The sequence below is a fragment of the Polyodon spathula genome, chromosome 19, assembly GCF_017654505.1.
Source record: "Polyodon spathula isolate WHYD16114869_AA chromosome 19, ASM1765450v1, whole genome shotgun sequence".
Lineage (NCBI taxonomy): Eukaryota > Metazoa > Chordata > Actinopteri > Acipenseriformes > Polyodontidae > Polyodon > Polyodon spathula.
The window spans coordinates 30,276,546-30,294,140 of NC_054552.1; the positions used below are offsets into that span (position 1 = coordinate 30,276,546).

General features: G+C 37.9%; 3 protein-coding genes across 7 annotated transcripts in view; all 3 read left to right on the top strand.

Moving 5' to 3' along the window:
• Positions 1-216: 216 nt before the first annotated feature.
• LOC121294742 (cell migration-inducing and hyaluronan-binding protein-like) overlaps positions 217-17,595 on the top strand; it is a 48,441-nt gene continuing 31,062 nt past the window's right edge. The window contains exon 1 of the mRNA XM_041218798.1: positions 217-533. The gene's annotated coding sequence lies outside the window, so the exon portion shown is untranslated. The remainder of the gene's footprint in view (positions 534-17,595) is intronic.
• Positions 844-4,197, top strand: LOC121294547 (cell surface hyaluronidase). The gene is given in 7 exon segments (XM_041218333.1): positions 844-891; positions 1,051-1,159; positions 1,246-1,386; positions 1,760-2,009; positions 2,011-2,175; positions 2,177-2,317; positions 4,114-4,197. Coding segments are annotated over 7 exon segments (876 nt in total). The 3' UTR covers positions 4,136-4,197.
• LOC121294739 (cell surface hyaluronidase-like) lies at positions 4,149-13,021 on the top strand. 5 transcript variants are annotated; one of them, XR_005946823.1, is made up of 10 exons: positions 4,149-4,302; positions 4,537-4,706; positions 5,405-5,614; positions 5,785-5,990; positions 6,534-6,662; positions 7,687-7,772; positions 9,141-9,176; positions 10,677-10,829; positions 11,174-11,326; positions 12,912-13,021. XR_005946823.1 is itself a non-coding variant. In XM_041218790.1 (6 exons), the coding sequence occupies exons 2-5, from the start codon at positions 4,557-4,559 to the stop codon at positions 6,613-6,615; spliced, it is 648 nt and encodes a 215-aa protein (XP_041074724.1). In that variant the 5' UTR covers positions 4,149-4,302; positions 4,537-4,556; the 3' UTR covers positions 6,616-6,662; positions 7,687-8,904. The 5 variants fall into 5 exon arrangements, 1 of the variants encoding a protein (XP_041074724.1); XR_005946822.1 differs by lacking the exon at positions 11,174-11,326; XR_005946824.1 differs by lacking the exon at positions 12,912-13,021 and having other exon boundaries at positions 11,074-11,227.

A 17,595-nucleotide genomic window follows, 5' to 3' on the forward strand; every position in this document is an offset into this window, starting at 1 on the left:
TCCTTAATCAAGAAACACTTGGGAAATGATGTTCTCAGTTAAAAGACTTTCAGCCGCTATGTGTGTCCGGCGCGTTAGTTGATAGTTGTCCAAGGCGCGGTTAGGAAAATATACAATATGGGATTTTTTTTAGCCAATCTGTGTACTGGAGGCGGGGTTTCCCCTCAGCTGTTGTAAATAGTGAAGACATTGCCAAAGGGAACGAGATGAGTATAAATAACAGAAGGTCCAGTCGCTCTCTACAGCATAGCGTGCACAAGCGCTGCCGAGCTCTCATTGATATCACCTACATGATCAATAAACCAGACTGCACTGAATTCTAGGACTGCGGAGCGCGGAGTCCCCATCACTTGGATAACAAAAGCAACTCAACAAATATCACTCCTGTCACAGTTTGACTAGGAACCGGTAACCGAACTCTGCTGACGTTGGAGCCACAGGTGCATACAAATTACTAAGCAGTGGCTTTGCAATTTTGCTCACGGTTTTTCCGTTGGCGGTGAAAAATACTGGGAAGAGAGTCCTTGGTGTAGGTAAGGCTAAGGCAATGTAGCTATAAATACTGTTATTGATTAAGGGATGTTGTTGCAGAAGAACTTTGCATCATTTTAATGTATGTTATTAACCAGTTGTTGTACATGTGTTTTTATTATTGTTTCTCTATTTATTGGGTAATGTAAATACCGAATGTAACTAATAAACAATTCAAAACGCATTGCTGTATTCGGTACAATAAGCCGTTTAAAGATATACGAGTGAGTGAAAAATTATAGGGAAGGAGGATTTGAAATCTTGCAGGAGGAAAATTGTAGGTTACCAAAAGCAGTTCACGTTTTGTGGCAAATGACAGACGTGTGCAAGTTAAAAAGAAAAGCAAACGTGTCCCTGGATGTAAAATTGTTATTTGTTTTACTCATTTACCATTTATTTTCCTTTGTCAATTTTGACGTCAATTTCGTGCTCTTTGGAAGCGCTTTACTTTTCCTCCGCCGTGACAAAAGGTTTCCTCGGTACGTTTTGGACAGCGTTCACCAGGTATAAGGTATACAGGCGTGCGGCGTTTTAATTTCTCAAATACATCACAAACTACCTGGCGCTAAGCCAAACAACGTTACAAAGCCGAAGAAAAACAATACAAAAGTACCAAGGTGTGCAACAGGTTGGTATTTTACCTTTCATTTGTCCTGTTTACATTTTACTAAGCAATAGTTGATATACTATTAATTCATAGAGTTTGTATTGCAGACAGATGCCCTGATAGGAACAGCAACCTGTTACCTTGGAGACCCGGACTCAATAAAGACAGGAAAGTTGTAATCAGACCCGGTTTACTTTTAGAGCTGGAATCTTCAGTCACTGTTCATTCCATTGTTATAGAGGCCCGAGGTAAGATAATGTATTGGTAAATTATTATAATCTTCTAGCATTTGCATTTTTAAAGAATGGTTTACAATGCAAAATTGGCTGTAGAGATACTTTAGTTAAATAAACAGTACCCTATCTATCTATCTATCTATCTATCTATATCATATATATATATATATAGATATATATTATATATATTATATATATAATTATATAGTATATATATATATATATTATAGCAATCGTAAGACTGATAGCATTCTGACCTTTTTAAATGTATCAACATGCTTTCAAAATGTGGTATGGTTTTAAAGTAAGCCAATGTTTATAAAACAAAATTGCAAGTATATATTTGATTGTTATTATTATTGTTATTTAAATACTTTTCTTTCAGGGGCATTAGTCTTTCCAGACTACCCAAAATATCCTATCACACTGAGAACCAGGCATATTCTTATTAAGGATGGTGGACAGCTGCACATTGGTTTGGCAAAATGCACATACATTGCAAATGCTAATGCCATTATCTCACTGTACGGCAGGTCTACTGTCAAAGCGTCTGTGCAGGATTTTGGGAGGAAGTTTATTGGTGTCGATGCAGGTGGAACTTTGGAAATGCACGGGAGGAGAGCGCTTTCATGGACTGCTGGCCAGAACTTTGTATCCAATGGGACTGCAGCATGGACCTTATAGATTCGAGCGGTACTGGGGCAGCAGGGGGATCAATGTTCGGGTTGTTGACGACGGGACAGCTCAGGTTCTGGCATCTGATCATTTCGACACCCACATGATGGTTAATGAAAGCAGGCGAAGAATTCCTCAGTAACCAGCCCTCCGGGGCAATAGTCGCCATGGCGGTTGAGGACTCTGCTGCCAGGAGTTTGTCCCTTGATTCCAGGGAGTACATTATGGAAGTCTTGAGGAGCAAATACATCAAACATTTAGGATACAGGTAAGATTCCATTTGGAGGTCCTAGACCTTTATTTTGTATTCAAATTGACACGCCATTTTTTTCCAGCAGAAAATAATAACGCTATATTTGTATAAATTGTACTGTTTTTGTCTCACCTAATATCATATACTTGCTTTTATTTCTAAAATAATAGTTTGTAAAAACTGTGAATTTGTACTGTATATATTCCAATTGCATTTGAATAGGCAAAGGATGAAACATGAATTACCTTTTTAGAAGTACCATGGACAGCTCCAGATAATTAACTTGCCATTAGCCTCATTTAAAATAATGAATTATGCCATTAAAAAAAAAAAGTCAGATTTGTCTTGAAAATATGAAGACGTTTTTGCATTCACACAACCTTCCAGGTAAGGTGTTAGCATTATTAGTTAGTTCTCCATGAGACCTGAATCTCTGTTTTAATCTCAAAGCGGGCTTGATAAACAAAAACAAGGGGACGTGTTCTATTTAGTTTTGTTCAGATTTACTATTGGGGCATGTTCCTTGCTTGTAGCAGGTCTCACAGTTCTTTAGGTTGTGTTGATCCACAAGTGACCTCTCTCTTTCTGCTGCATTGCCAGATCCCCATTAGCAATCTTTGACTACCTTACCTATAGTCACATTAGATGGTTTAGAATTAGTGCTAATCAGGGTCTGCGAAACACACCATATGTGTTCTGTACCACTGTGGTTCAGTCTGTACACCAAACTCCTTTGCTATTGGCATGCTCATATATGGAAATTACTCCTTGCCAACTGTCTGCCAGCCTACCCCATTCCATTAGATGCAGCTTATCAGCAGTGCAAGAATCCTCAGCTATAGGAAAATGGCACCAAATTGTAACCCTTTATGGCCTTAACAAATCCTCGATAAATGCATCTTTCATGAAACAATGCTAGGGGGAGGTTACATTTAAATGGGGCTATAGGTAATGTAATGGTCCTTAAAGGGTTAAATATGTTTTAAAAAAAAAACAACAATATTAGCTACACAAAAATTGCCCAGGTTTTTATTGCTTTATGAACTACCTTACCTGCCAGTGAGTTACATATTGTCTAGGTTCAAAAACGTCTAATTTCATAAATAGCTGAACAGCTGCACCTCATTCCTAAAGATGTCTATTACCAAGATAGACAGAAATAAGAGCTCTAAATATCACTCCTTATGTCCGTTAGGCAGCCCTGGGCACTGGTAGGTACTCTCAGAGGGGGCCATTGTCAACCACAGAGAATAGGAGGCTGTATCAATTCAGTGGATCCACTGGGGTGGCTATAGCAAGGAGAGAGTTTCAGACGTATGATGGGAGTCACTCACAGTCACTGCCTATAGTGACTGGGTAAAAGGTTTAGTGTCACTGTTCTATGGGGATATGTAACTTTTCTGCTTGCCAAAGGTTGTCTGAGGTCTTACAGGTGGCTGAGTGTTTGTTTTTTCCTGTTTAATCAGTACCGGTTCTTTATCATCCCTCTCCCAACCCCCCAGAATATCCTGTTTATCATTGTTAATAAATATATGTGAAAAGCATGACAATAAATCACAGAAAATAATGTGATTAATGTAATTAACGATTGAGGGTAGTATTGAACGGAAGGATTTCAATGGATTTATCTAAAGGAAACATGTAAGGAAAAAGTTTGCTGCCAAAGCTAATGCCTGTTTGAAATGGGGTGTGTACGGCACAAAGCTTAGAGGCAATCCTTGAAAGCCATGCAGAGTTTAGAAGAGGGTCCTGTAGTGTAGCTGACTTCATTAATTACATAATGTTACATCCTTTTCCTTTTCGATATTCAGGATCCCCACACATTGGATTTAAAGTTGAAGCTTTAAAAGGCATTATTTAAAACTTGGTGGGTGACGCCTCAAGCTGGAAAACTGGAGACAGAATAGTGATTTCTAGCACTGATTATTCAATATACCAAGCTGAGGAATTCAGCCTTCTCCCCTGCTCTGAATGCAAAACGAACCAAGTCAAAATCGATGGTATGAACTGCTCAATTTTTTTCTACACACAGAAGTCTAATTTACATAGCATTTACCACTCTGCCACTATGGATAACATATTGAACATTCAGTTTGTGTAATAATTTCATCATGCAAAGTAAAACCTTTTTTTTTTTTTTTTTAAATTGAGACTAGCTTCTTGTGGATGTAGCTTAAAATGTTGGCCATTTGTTAAGATTCGCATTTAATTTGACAAGGTATATGTTTTGACAGGCAAACCTCATTATCTTCACATGGGTGAAATTGTAGATGGCGTTGATATGAGAGCAGAAGTTGGGCTGCTGAATAGAAATATAATGATTAAAAGTGAAATGGAAGCCTCCTGTTATGGCCAAAACCATTGCGATATTTTTAACTATGATACATTTGGAGGACATATCAAGGTAAGTGCACTGTAAGTAATTGGATTGTATTATAATTGGGTTGTATTGTTCTGATCGGAGTGGACATTGAAGAATAAAAATAACAAACTTCTTTATTGAGGGCCATTAAAAAGCTACTGAACAAACAAGCCTATTGCAGCAATACAAAATGTAATTCTGATCTTCTGAACTCAGTTGAGTTGGTCAACACTTTGATGAGAACCCCCCTAAGAGTACCTGTATAAAGAGACACTGGTAGCTCAGTAGCGGACACTGTCCCTTTTGATACCGTGGCATTGTGTAACAAGGCTGGTGCCATCTATTAGATAAGATGTTAAAGATCATGCTTATTTTGCAGTCTTAAAAGCAGTTGTGTTAACTCCAGTGGCTGGCCAGATTCCAGTGCAGGACAGAATTCTGGTCTTGTTAAATTGCCCCTTGCTGATTTTCGGAATTCCCTATACCCCTATGAATGGGGACAGGATATCCATGGAAACAAAATGTTGCTTCCCCACTGAATCTACTGAATCTCTATTGAACTGGACCAACATCATGCTGCAATCCAAGAAATTCCGTCCCTTTCGTCGGTCACCGAATACAAACCCTACCTTTTTAATGAATTTCCTGTTATACCTACTGCAAAACGCTTCTCAGTAATAAAAAAAAGCAGCAACAAGGGATAATAGAGAATTCAGTTTCCCAATATTTGTCTCATTTAGATCCAAAGACACTTCAAGTCTTTTCACATGTCTGGGGTGGAGCTGACTGTGCTTGGGCAGCAGGTCCTTGGGAGTTACCCAGTACGCTTTCACCTGGCCGGGGACATGGATCACAAGGGAGGCTCCGACCCTCCAACTTACCTGGAGAACCTGTCCATTCATCACTGCTTCTCTAGATGTGTGACCGTGCACGGGACCAATGGGCTACTGGTACGTGCTCATAGTTTACGGTTGCCAACAAGGTTGTTACAGGAACAGTATTCTAAGTTGTGAAATTTTTTAATCCTATATTTTTTCACACGTTATTATGCAGTTGATAAGTTGCGAACTTCTCACCACGAGAAAGTTCAAAGCCGCAATTTTTTAAAACTCTTTTTCAGATTAAAGACGTTGTAGGATATGATACATTAGGTCACTGGTTCTTCCTGGAAGATGATGTGGAGCAGAGAAACACACTCTATCATAACTTAGGGCTCCTTACAAAGCCGGGAACCACACTACCCTCAGACCGGGATGAAGCCACATGCCTTAGAATCCGCAGCAATGTGTTTGGGAAGTACAGACCAGTGCCGAGCACTGATTGCATGTAAGTTAAATACTATACTGAGAAGCTATTTAATACATTGCTTCAGGGTGATGGTATACAGCTTTACAGTAGTTGGGAGGAATGATTTATACTTTCTGTATTCAATTCTGGCAATTTTAATAATAGGTTGAACCGTACATTGTTTTTTATTCTATTTTAGTGTGTTTATGACACAAGAGTGTATGGAACAATGTGAACAGTCTGGATTGCTAATTTAAATAATAACCTAATAAACAATGCTGCAGCTGGAGTTCTGGTATGGGACTTCAGATACAAGGAAAATCTATTTGTACATTTTTAGTTTGTAACACTTTAGTGTAGGCATCCATTATAAATGATTATAAACAATCTGTAATTATTAATTATGCTATTAACAATTATAAAATATGCTTAGAAATAATAAGGCTATTATACACTTTTGCCATTGTTTTTTTTTTTTGCATTGTTTATAATCAGCTATAACGGATACCTTAAAGTCTTGCCCATTTTGTTTTCTCGCAATGCTAATGTAGTGTCTATACACTGTGATATTTATTGATGCAGGATGTTGGAATCTGGTATATTTTTCACCGGGTTCTTGCTGGACATTCCGAAGGCACAATTCCAGAAGGCCAGGCTGAGCTGACACCACTGGGGATATTTTACATCAACAGAGTGCATTTCAATTTCAAAGTATGTAACACAATCTTCTGTGCACTATTCTTGTCACGATCTACACAGTACTGTCCAATATGCTGTTGGGCCGCTACTCAAGGTCTTAAATAGTTTTGAATGGAAACACGATTGCTACTCAGTGATTCGAGTAAATTTGCTGCAAAGTGTGTTCACTGGAAAGGCTCATTGCTTTAAATCACTCTACCTGAAACCTCAGTAGTTTGTCTTGTATGTGGAAACAACTGCCAACGGAGCACTATTTATCAGCGTCTGCTAGCCTGTACCTGCTGGAACTGACTTGCAGCAGTGATTTGCAGCTTTTTTTGTATTCCAGAATGCATGTCAGGGTTTCTATTTGCAAAACAAATTAATCTGTCAAATACATTAATAAAAACATAATAACTTTGTAACAGAGAGAGGCAATGTTTTTGCAGTGCTGGTTAAAGGAGTTTTGCCTTACTTCTACACCTTATTATTATGTGTTATAAGGCTACCTCTAATGGAAGGTTTTAGCTGACACACATTTAAATTGCAGTTATCACACTTGTCAAAGGATGCAAAAAACTGACATCCCTGTGACAGTTATATAGTATAGGGAGTTAAATAGATTCTTTGTGTAACCAGCCATAAGTGAAATCCATATTTGAAAAATTAGCAGGGGTGAAGTCATAAATGAGTCATTTAGCAGACGCTTTTATCCAAAGCGACTTGCAGAGACTAGGGGGTGAACAATGCATCAACAACTGCTGCTGCAGTCTCTTATAATAGGACCTCGGTTTTACATCTCATCCGAAGTTAGAAACAGACCAGGACTTTTTTTCCCCTGGCTTGTTAGCTTTGATTTTATGTATCCAGAAATTAAGAAATCTGTCAGTGTAGGATTGCCGTTGGCGTACGTCTTACGCCCACAGTTCTTGGAGTTAAAAACTTTTAATAAGGTTGTGGGTGGTGTAAAAGCTCACTGCCTGCATTGAATTGTGTTTCTTTTGCTGCAATGCTGTCTTTTCTAATAAGTTACACTGTTGTTTGAATGTTTTTGCAGGCAGGTCTCTTTATTGGAAAGGGGGTGAAGACAACAAATGCAAGTGCAGAGAATCCAAGAGAATATCTCACTATAGATAACGCAAGGTTAGTTATCTATAGCGTGGTCATTTTAAAATGCATTGTACATGGATGCCTTGTGAAGATTGCCCAAATCAATAGCCAGGGTTGCAAGTCTATTCCAGTTTTTGCAGCAAAAATACAATTATTATAATGTGTCTTTTTGAAAGCCAGAACCATTAACTACAGATTATACATATTTTCCAAGCTTACTCGCTTCTCTAGACGTGCTATAGCAAAGATTATGTACATTATCGGTCCTACAGTGTTCCTCTTTCTGTTTCTTGACTCATATTCATCAGTTTCCATGCCATTGGAGCTGCCATATATAGTATTAAGAACAGTAACAGGCAGACCTCGAAGAGGTATCCAATGTATTCAAAACATTCAGTTCCTGCAAGCTATCAAAATAAAACACAAGTGGAAATGCATGTAAATTTAACAACACATGAGAGGGTTTTTTAATCATCTGCTTCCAGCAATAATTTAACATTTTAAGGGGTTTTCATAGAAACCATTTCTGTCTGTCTTCATAAATAGCCTTCAAAAGGGCTTGCATGCTGTTTATAAAGATAATGACTTAATGGTAAAGGCAAATGTTTTTCTCTCATTAGAACTGAGCTGTTCTGCCTCAATGCATTGGTGTTTTTTTGTTTTCTATTGCTAGCATTTAAAAAAAAAAAAAAAAAAAAAAAAAAGGAATTAGAAATATATTCATGTGCATTTTAAATCCATTGTGCTGCTTCCAGCCCTCCGATCTAAGGAGACTGGCTGTACTGTTGCATGATTTGCATCAGGTTGCTTTAAAAGAAAATCTCAGTGTCTCCTTACATAGCAAACACACACGTCTATGATGCACCTCACCCTCATAGTGCATTAAACTTGACTTTTCTGTTTAGGATCCCTGTAAATTCCTGACCCTCAATGCACACTTTACCAACCTTTCCTGTGTTAATGTTCAGTGTCTCCTGTTTGGTGAACTGGCAGTATCTGCTTGTGGTTGTAGTTGTAAGATGGTTCCATCAGTGTAATGGACAGGGGTGAACACTTCCTGTATGTCTCTGTCAGGTTTCGCCCACACCAGGACGCTGACCCTGCTAAGCCGAGAGCTCCTGCAGTTATTGATGGGCTGATAGCCTTTACAAATAATGACCATGGTGCCTGGGCGAGAGGAGGGGATCGTTTTCCAAGTCTCCTCTTCTATTTTCAACTTCCCCCAGAAAACTGACTCTATTGTTTACATACCTAGCCTAAAGTGCTTTTTTTGGATAACTTCAGAGGAAATTTGGAAAAAACACAACTGCCAACTAGTAGTAGTGGTGGTACAGTAACAATATTGTTTATTGTTTTACTTTGGTGTTTACTTACACAACCATGTTTTTCTTTTTATTTCAGTTTTGCTGACAATGGACTCGGACTGACTCTTGCCAGGTATTGTAACTGTTTACACCCAGAGCTCATGATTCCCGTTCTGTGAAAAGCATCTGAACCTTTAGCCCTGCTCTTGTTAGAATGGGTGCTGAAAATAAATGCAGGTTCTCTTAAGAACAGAAGCTATTTACAGAGGCATGACAGTTTTTGTGGACTCATTGTTACGTTAAGATTGTATATGTAAGCTGATTTGTGGGATGTGCAGTAAATTGGATTTCACTTTCTCTTTAGGATTCCTGCTGCAGTTGCAACACTCAGCCAGCCACCTTGTAGCACTGTTTAAAACTATCTGCAGTTACAGTGTCTGGCTGCTCCTGGCACTGTAGGTCTCTCTAGATCAGTGGTTCCCAAACTTGTTCCTGGAGACCCCATGTGTCTGCTGGTTTTCATTCCAACTGAGCTCTCAATTACTTAACTAAACCCTTAACTGAACTGATCATTTACATAATTAGACATTTTTGTAATTGTTTTCAGCTCTTAACAGTTGCATATTTCAAGTTAGCTGTAACATTTTATAAGTCACTTGAACTCTACAGCTGTTTAAGCAGAAAACAATTTAATCAAGCAAATGATCAGTTCAATGAAGTGTCTAGCTGAGCCCAGTTGGAATGCAAACCAGCAGACACAGTGGGTCCCCAGGACCGGGGCTGGGAACCACTGCATTAGATGATATGAGGGTTGTCAATGTATGTTAGCGCTGGCAGACATAGTAGTCCTTGAGTGGGGGAACATGTCTTACGATTGTCACGAGAAGAACATTAGCTGCTGTGATTATTAAATAAAAGCAGGACCTTAGTAAAAACAAAAACGAAAACAAGCCCAATCACTTAATCACTGCCCCATAAAACTCAATAGAAAGTATTTAAAGGGATGTGTATTTAAAAGACATTTCAAATCTGCTTCCTCCTGTTTTTTTTTTTCAAGTGCAAATCCTGAATATGAATGGATCTGATGCAAGTACTTGAGGCGTTCAATGTTCCTTTTCTTCTCAGATTTTTCCCATAAATCATCTCACCACTGCCTGTTATAGTGACCATATGAAAGGGGTCTCCTGCCTTTTTAGTCATGTGAACAGTTGGATTGGATGGTGCCTAATCACCCTGTTCTAGGACTTTTGATTTTGACAATGGTATTTTTAAAGAAATTTCAAGTTCCTGACACCCACTCACCCCCATCAACATTACTCCCTTTTGATTTCATTAGGGTTCCAGTTACTTTTTTAAAACTTTCACCATTCTTATGTGTTGAGGACTTGTATATTTTTAGGATGTCACAATACATTCTTGATTCTTGTGTTGTGTGTGTGTGTATATATATATATATATATATATATATATATATATATATATATATATATATATATATATATATATATATATATATATATGTTTAATAACACTGGTTTTAGCAAAGCATTTCAGTTGTATATCTCATGTTCAAGGCTTTATCCAAAAGTCTATTCATATTTCTTTTAACATGCTGTTTCTATGTTTTGTGCAGTGATGGAACTTTCCCGACTGATGAAGGCTCGAGTCTGGAAGTCACTGACTCCATATTCGTTGGGGAGAGCAACAATGTGTGCTGTCATGGAGGGCAGAACAGCTACTGGGGAGATGGAGCCAATGGGGAATACAGGACTCTGCTCAAGAATAGGTAAGGGTCCTTTTTAGACTGTTTGGGTTACAATTTTACCATGATGAATTTATATTATAATATTACAGTGTTATAAATTGCAGTCATTTTTTGCTAACTCTCATCTGTAATTTTGCATGCTTTCATGTTGTTTTACCACAACTTGCTATGCTTTTTAACACTGCACATGTCAAGGACAGCATACATTTATAAGGCAAGTAGAGACATGATAGACCATACTGTTAAAACGCAGGTGTTTGCAAAGGTCTTAGGGATACATGGACTCTCATGAACAGTACTAGACGGGAATGAAGTAGAGCTGTGATCTCTGTTCCGACTGGACATTTCCAATACGTGGATTCCAGATCTATGATGGTCCAATCAGGCTGACGAAGTGCTCCTTTAAGAAGTTCACCCCGACAGCTGACAGATACTCCAGTGCCATTGGGTTCTTCATGAAGAATGGGTGGCAGATCAGTCCACAAAACAACATGTCCTTCGTCAAGATGGAAAGGAGTGTAAGACGCATGTTTCCTGGGCTTTATGATTCCACCAGCTAGTCAAGAATACAGAGATACACGCACTGCAGAAACACATGAGAAAAAGTAAATCATTATTCATTTAATACATTTATAATCGGGAGTCATAGCCAGCTTTAAAACATTGTGTGTCCTGATCACAACGGCATTACTTAAATGAACATAATGCAGTCCCACGTGGATGACAAAAGTATTTTGTAATATATTAGATAAAACATTTTGCAACGTATTTTGAAATATGTATTTTCCATGTGTGGGGTTGCTGATCCTGAGCGTGCAGTTTCATGAGTATCCTGTGCAAGAATGTAGACAGACTCGGTGGACCAACAAACTATTTTAACAAATGCATATTTAGATGAATTTTTGATGGGTAAAAGACACAAATTAAAGTACGATGGAAGATGTGATGACTTTTACTTTTTTTTTTTTTTTTTTTTTTTTTAAGTATGTTCAGCACCCCAATCAAGCTGCATGCAAAATTCAATACACTGTTGATAAAGTTAAAGGAAAAACAGCTCAATTGTTCTCTCTGTTCTTTTTAAATCACATATCTGTTCAGAAATTTAGGTTGTCACGTCTGGTATTAGTTTAAACTCACATACAATTAGATTCTATTTCAGTTACATTGTTATAAAAACAGGTCACTGGACAAGCACTTGCTGCAATACTGCGAACCGATACATTTTTAAATAGAATGCAAGCACTAATTAGGAATATACAATTTGGCTGATTGATCATATTAAATGGGAACTGTTTAATTTTAATATTCCACACATATTATTATTTATCTGTCAGGCAGTTTTTGTACAAAACAAATTGGTCTGATTGTTGTAGTTAATTGCTTATGTCATTGTTCAGAACCCTGCTTTCCTTTGTGATGTTCTATTGTAATTAGATGTAATCTCTGCCTTAGGCAGGAGTTGAGTTACAACAATAGCGTACTGTGCTTGATAGAGAATGACTAGCACTAATTCATTCAGCACAGCATTGTAATCCGTTCATAGCATAGGACTTTTTGTTTCAATATTGTATTAAAAGCCAACGTTCAACCATTGCAAATAGCAGTTTCAGAATGGAATTCTACCTAAATGCAAGCACTGTGTTATACCGTTTTACTTATTGAAACTGGAGAACCGTTTCCCAACTGTCCCTATGACCCCTTTTTCTTAAATACAGTTACTATCTGCTATTTCTTGCTTCATTTTTGTACAATAAATGCTGGTCTGCTGTTTAGACGGGAGCCTCTTTGATTGTTACTTGATGGTTAGCAAGTCTTTTGCTCATTCATTATGTTGCATGAATTAAAAAACGCTCAGACTTCTGACTTCTATGTCAACAGACTCCCTCTTCTCCTCTACCTGTGATTGTAGGTGTGCCATGGAAAGGAGATTTCCACACACAGCACTTTGACCTGTATGAATTCCAGCAACCATGCATTTCATTACACAAGAATGCTTAGTGTCTCTAATCCATTTTGTGTGATTGTGCTTTACCTGGAAATTCACAGCAGTTTGTCAATTCTATACTAGCTGGCAGTAACCCTTTACCTTTCATTTTCTTTTAGGTTGGACTGAATGTGTTTTTTTGGCAAACCAGGCCAGGGGTTTGGGGGTAATGACCTGGATGGAGACAAAACCTCCATCTTCCATGACCTGGACGGCTCAGTGACTGGCTATCCTGACTCCTTCGTAGCCAGAGTGGACAACTACCTTATTTATCACCAGGGCTGCCTCACTGTCCCAAGATGGAACGGGGTTATCTGCACTCACCAATATGCCCAGGTAAGAACTTTAAATGTTTCAGGTTTGATTTAAAACACATGATACATTTATTTGCCAAACTAAGAAGGATTTCACTCTATATAAAATAAAACGAAATGTACGCCAGACCTTGTGATATCTTTAGAATTGGAGGCTCGTATGTTGTGGACTGTTTGTAGTCTGTATGCCATGTTTCCAGACACTTTGCTAGTGGAAGTGTATCGGTATGGGCCTGTCTTTGAATGTCACTCTACAAGTTTTAGTGCAAGAATCACCATAATATTTTCTATATGCAGAATGTATAACCATTCAGTATTACTTAACTGAATAACTGTAAACAATGATTTCTCTATTGCTGGCTTTAAAAAATATATATATATATATATATATATATATATATATATATATATATATATATATATTATATATATAATATAAGCAATGCACATGTGTGGCCCAGCCTTAAGTATTATTATACAAATATTTTTTTCCTATTTCAAAAAAACGAACTTGTTTCCAAGCAGAGTACCTCAAAGCCTTTCCAACGCTGTACAGATCATGAAGGAGATTTCGTGTGTGCCAGATGCTTTCAGCATTTATTTATCTTGACCTTTCATTTCTGAGTGCCAAAGATTAAGCCAAATTCTATTTGAATACTTTGATACATTGTGTCATCTAAGCAGATCTTTCTGAAGACTCATGATATACCTGTGATTTGTTTTCTACAGTGGAGGTGTCAGGAATGTACTATTTCTTTCACTACTCTAATTTTGGTGACACTTGGTATTAACATTCCATACAACTGTACTGAACAATACAAAAATGTTGTTTTTCAGCTTAGATGTATGTTTGTTTAGACAACTTTAAGACACGTGTTCCAAGTTAAGACGTGTTCCAAGTTAGGCTGGTGCGCGGTGAACCGTGGATTCCCCTGCCGATCTAATCCCTCCCTACCCGGGCAGCGCTCGACCAATTGTGTGCTGCCCTCTAGGAACCCCCTGTCATGGTCTGCATTGACATAGCCTGGGTTCAAACCTGTGATCTCCGGGCGATCAGGTGCATCCTGCACTCCACGCAGATCGCCTTTGCTGGATGCACCACTCGGGAGCCCAAGGAGGCCATATTTGATTTCTCTTGCTATAATGCACTTATCTTTTGAATTGCCTTTAATGGTATTTGTGCAGCAATAGCCAAGTACAATGTACATACATAATATATAGCCTCAAATCTCAGTACTCACATGATTTACAGCAGTATAATCTCACTGCTGATTTATGGGTCTGTTCAACTAAGATACCTCATAAAGAAGCCTGTGTTCTAATGAGGGTGGAAAGTACGTACTTTCTGGCATACTCCATGTGACCTGCCAATCTCAGGCATGTTTACTGCTTCAGCGTTTGTCTGTGGTTTATACTACTGTAACTCTTCCATCTAATTTGAATCCAAGACACTCTGTTTTTGTTGTTAAATTAACATTCTTAAATAATATATTTGTTTATTATTTCTACTTCATTGGAGGAGATCTGGCGAAGCACCACATAATTTAGCCCTTTGCGCATTTTTATAGAGTTTGTATGATGTGATCTTCTAGTTGATTAATTTGACAAAACGGTGGATTATTTCACTGATTCAACATTTTGTTGCTCATCCATTAGTTTAATATTTTGACTGTACGGTTTCGTTGGCAGCCTGTACATTATGTTTTTGTCTGAACAGGCAGTGCGTGCAAAGGGTGCGTATATTTTCTTGCTTGTCATTTTTAACATTCCAAATGTGTTGTCACTTGAGAACATTTTATAGACATGTGGAAACCTGGTGTTCTATATGCGTCGCTTATAGATGTGTGGCAAGAATTCTATTAGTTACTGCTGCAATTCAGTCTGGTTAGGTATGACATTGTAAAGAACAAACAAGAGGATTTATGTTTTTTAGTGTCTAACCATACCTGTTTATGATATAAGGAATATATCAAATCCAAAAATCAAATCCAAAAATGGAGAACCCACATCCTCCCAGTGAAAAAAGTCTTTGCAATGTATGTCTCCACTTGTAATTATTTCTCTTTTGATTTCTATGAAACATTGCCTTCTTTGTGGTATAGACTTTTTCCATGCACCCCACCCAGTGGGTAATCTATGTTTTTGATAACAACCCCCAGTGCACATTTTATTGGTATCAAATGTTGACAGGGTAATTGTTAAAAAGCTCAACTTTGTTTGAAAGGGATCTGCTCATTACAATCCTAAAATGGAACGCCGCATCTCATTTTTGTGCAATCTCAGATCTACAGCGAAGCAGAATTAAATGTGCAATGGGGCTGGTTCTTAAGCCCTGAGGGTCAAAAATCAGAGTGATGTATTTATTTAAAATACACATTTTCCGACTTTTTTTCCCCATTTACACCCACCCTTGAGTAATCGAACAAAACTGAAACTGAAGTGTGGAATGAATTTTGACAACAAAACACACTTTTTAAACAAACGATTTAACCAAACGAGATACTGCATCTGTTTTCCAGTGGTTTGGGACTTTCTTGGAGGAAACTATTTCTAATCTAAGCTTGAGATCTCCTAAGCCTCTTATTCCACAGATCTTGTTTTGAATGTTTAAGTGAAGAGTGTAAAGCTACAGTGCATATCAATAGCACGTGTTTTGAAATAATATAGTGCTAGGAACAGCAAAGTACAAGTTAAATGTGCACCCAGTAAACGAATACTGGATATCTGCGGGTCAGTTCCATTTATCTTGCAGGTGCCTGCACTTCAAATGTCATTCAAAAGGGCAACCCTGTAAAAACACATAGCGGTACTATTATATAACTGGCCCAACTGTTTTGAATTCTTCTCTGTTATGTTGTTTGTTATTAGAGTTTTTTCCCCCCCAGTATTGTTTAGTCTGGGAACTGTTTGCTATGGCATGTTGTTTTTTTTTTTTTTTTTTTTTTTTTTTTTTTAATAAATTGCATTCCATATCAAAGTTCAACTCAGCGCAAATTAATATAGTGTAACAGAGAACCCCAAATGCACCAGCAACCTTGTAGTGGGGTATGTACTGGTGATGCATACGTAAATGAGCCATCACATTTTAAACCTGTTTAACCCTTTCTTCCCCTTGTTGCAACAAAAAGAGGCTTCGCTTTGAGAAACCCGGGGATGTCCAGCACTCTTTTTAGACTGTCCGAGCTGGTTGAGGGGGCATTCCAGCTGAGTATGCTACTGCAGCAATTGTGTCTGTTGTCTGCAGTGGCTTTTTTGTTGCTGTGATTTAAGCCGGTGTAAATCTGTTCTTGAATTTATAATCCAGCAAGATCCCAATAATATGGTATTCTAGTTGCCAACTAGTACTGCTCACAAGCAAACAAGAAGATAAACATTCCTTGTTCCTGATGTCCTGGAGTGAGCTCTGTATGGACTGGTACAGTAGCTATTAGAAACCGTATTCATGCTGATTTTTTTATCAAGGACAGTACAACCTGAAAGAAAGTCTTTCTTTGACTGGATTAACCTTCAAAGTACCACTAATCCGTCAATTGATGTCATTTCATTCACACACAGCACTTTCATCTTGCTTTTATTATAAAGTTCTGAATTTTGGCAATGGCCAAGAATCAGCTTTTTAAAACACACGTGGCAGCAGTTCTAAAAAATCACACTCAACCCCAGAAACAAACAGTGTGGTAAAAAGCTTCAGGACATCGCGAAAACAAAATCGCTTTGACTTAACCTTTTCATGCACTCTATAAAACAAACGTTGGATTTTTAATTGACGCTCGTTGGGTTTTTGAACACAACATTTAGATTAAAAACAAATATCCAATTCATATGCTGTGCTCTTTGCTGTGGCTGCCCCTGGCATCATAGCCACTGTACTAGGGATGTCACGCAATTTCTTAAACTAGAGAAAATTAGTGAAAAGCAGAAACCACAGACCCAGGGAACTCAGCAGTGATACAGTACAGCACTAAAGAGGTTGACTACTCTGACTAAAGCAGTAGAAAGCTCCATGTATCCTCCTATATGCAAGCAAAAATGCCTCTGGGCAGATCCTTACTATTAAATAACTTTTTAACACCTGTTGCTTTCATTGGGTAGCATTGGGGCACTTTCTGATTTTTAGATTGGATTGTGTTCAATTCTTAAATTGCAGCTCTTTGGTAGTAAAAACTTTCCAGTACCTTTTTATATAACAGTCAGGTTACAACTAAAAGCAGGACAAAAAGTATAGATGCTGTTTTTAGTATATATGTTTTCTGGTTACTCTGGGCGTGGACAGTGGTGTGTGCAATTGCAGGTTCGCTAATGTAATTCTATCTCCCACTCTTCAAACCCTTAATATGTTTCCATAGCAACAAAAGAAGGCAGTGATTTGTATCTGTGCTACAGCATTTTTAATTTTTTTTTTTTTTATTATTTGTATAAGAAAATCTTCCCTTAGAATTTTTCGCAGTTGTGGAGGGAGATTCTGATTGTCTGCTGCTATGCTCGATTA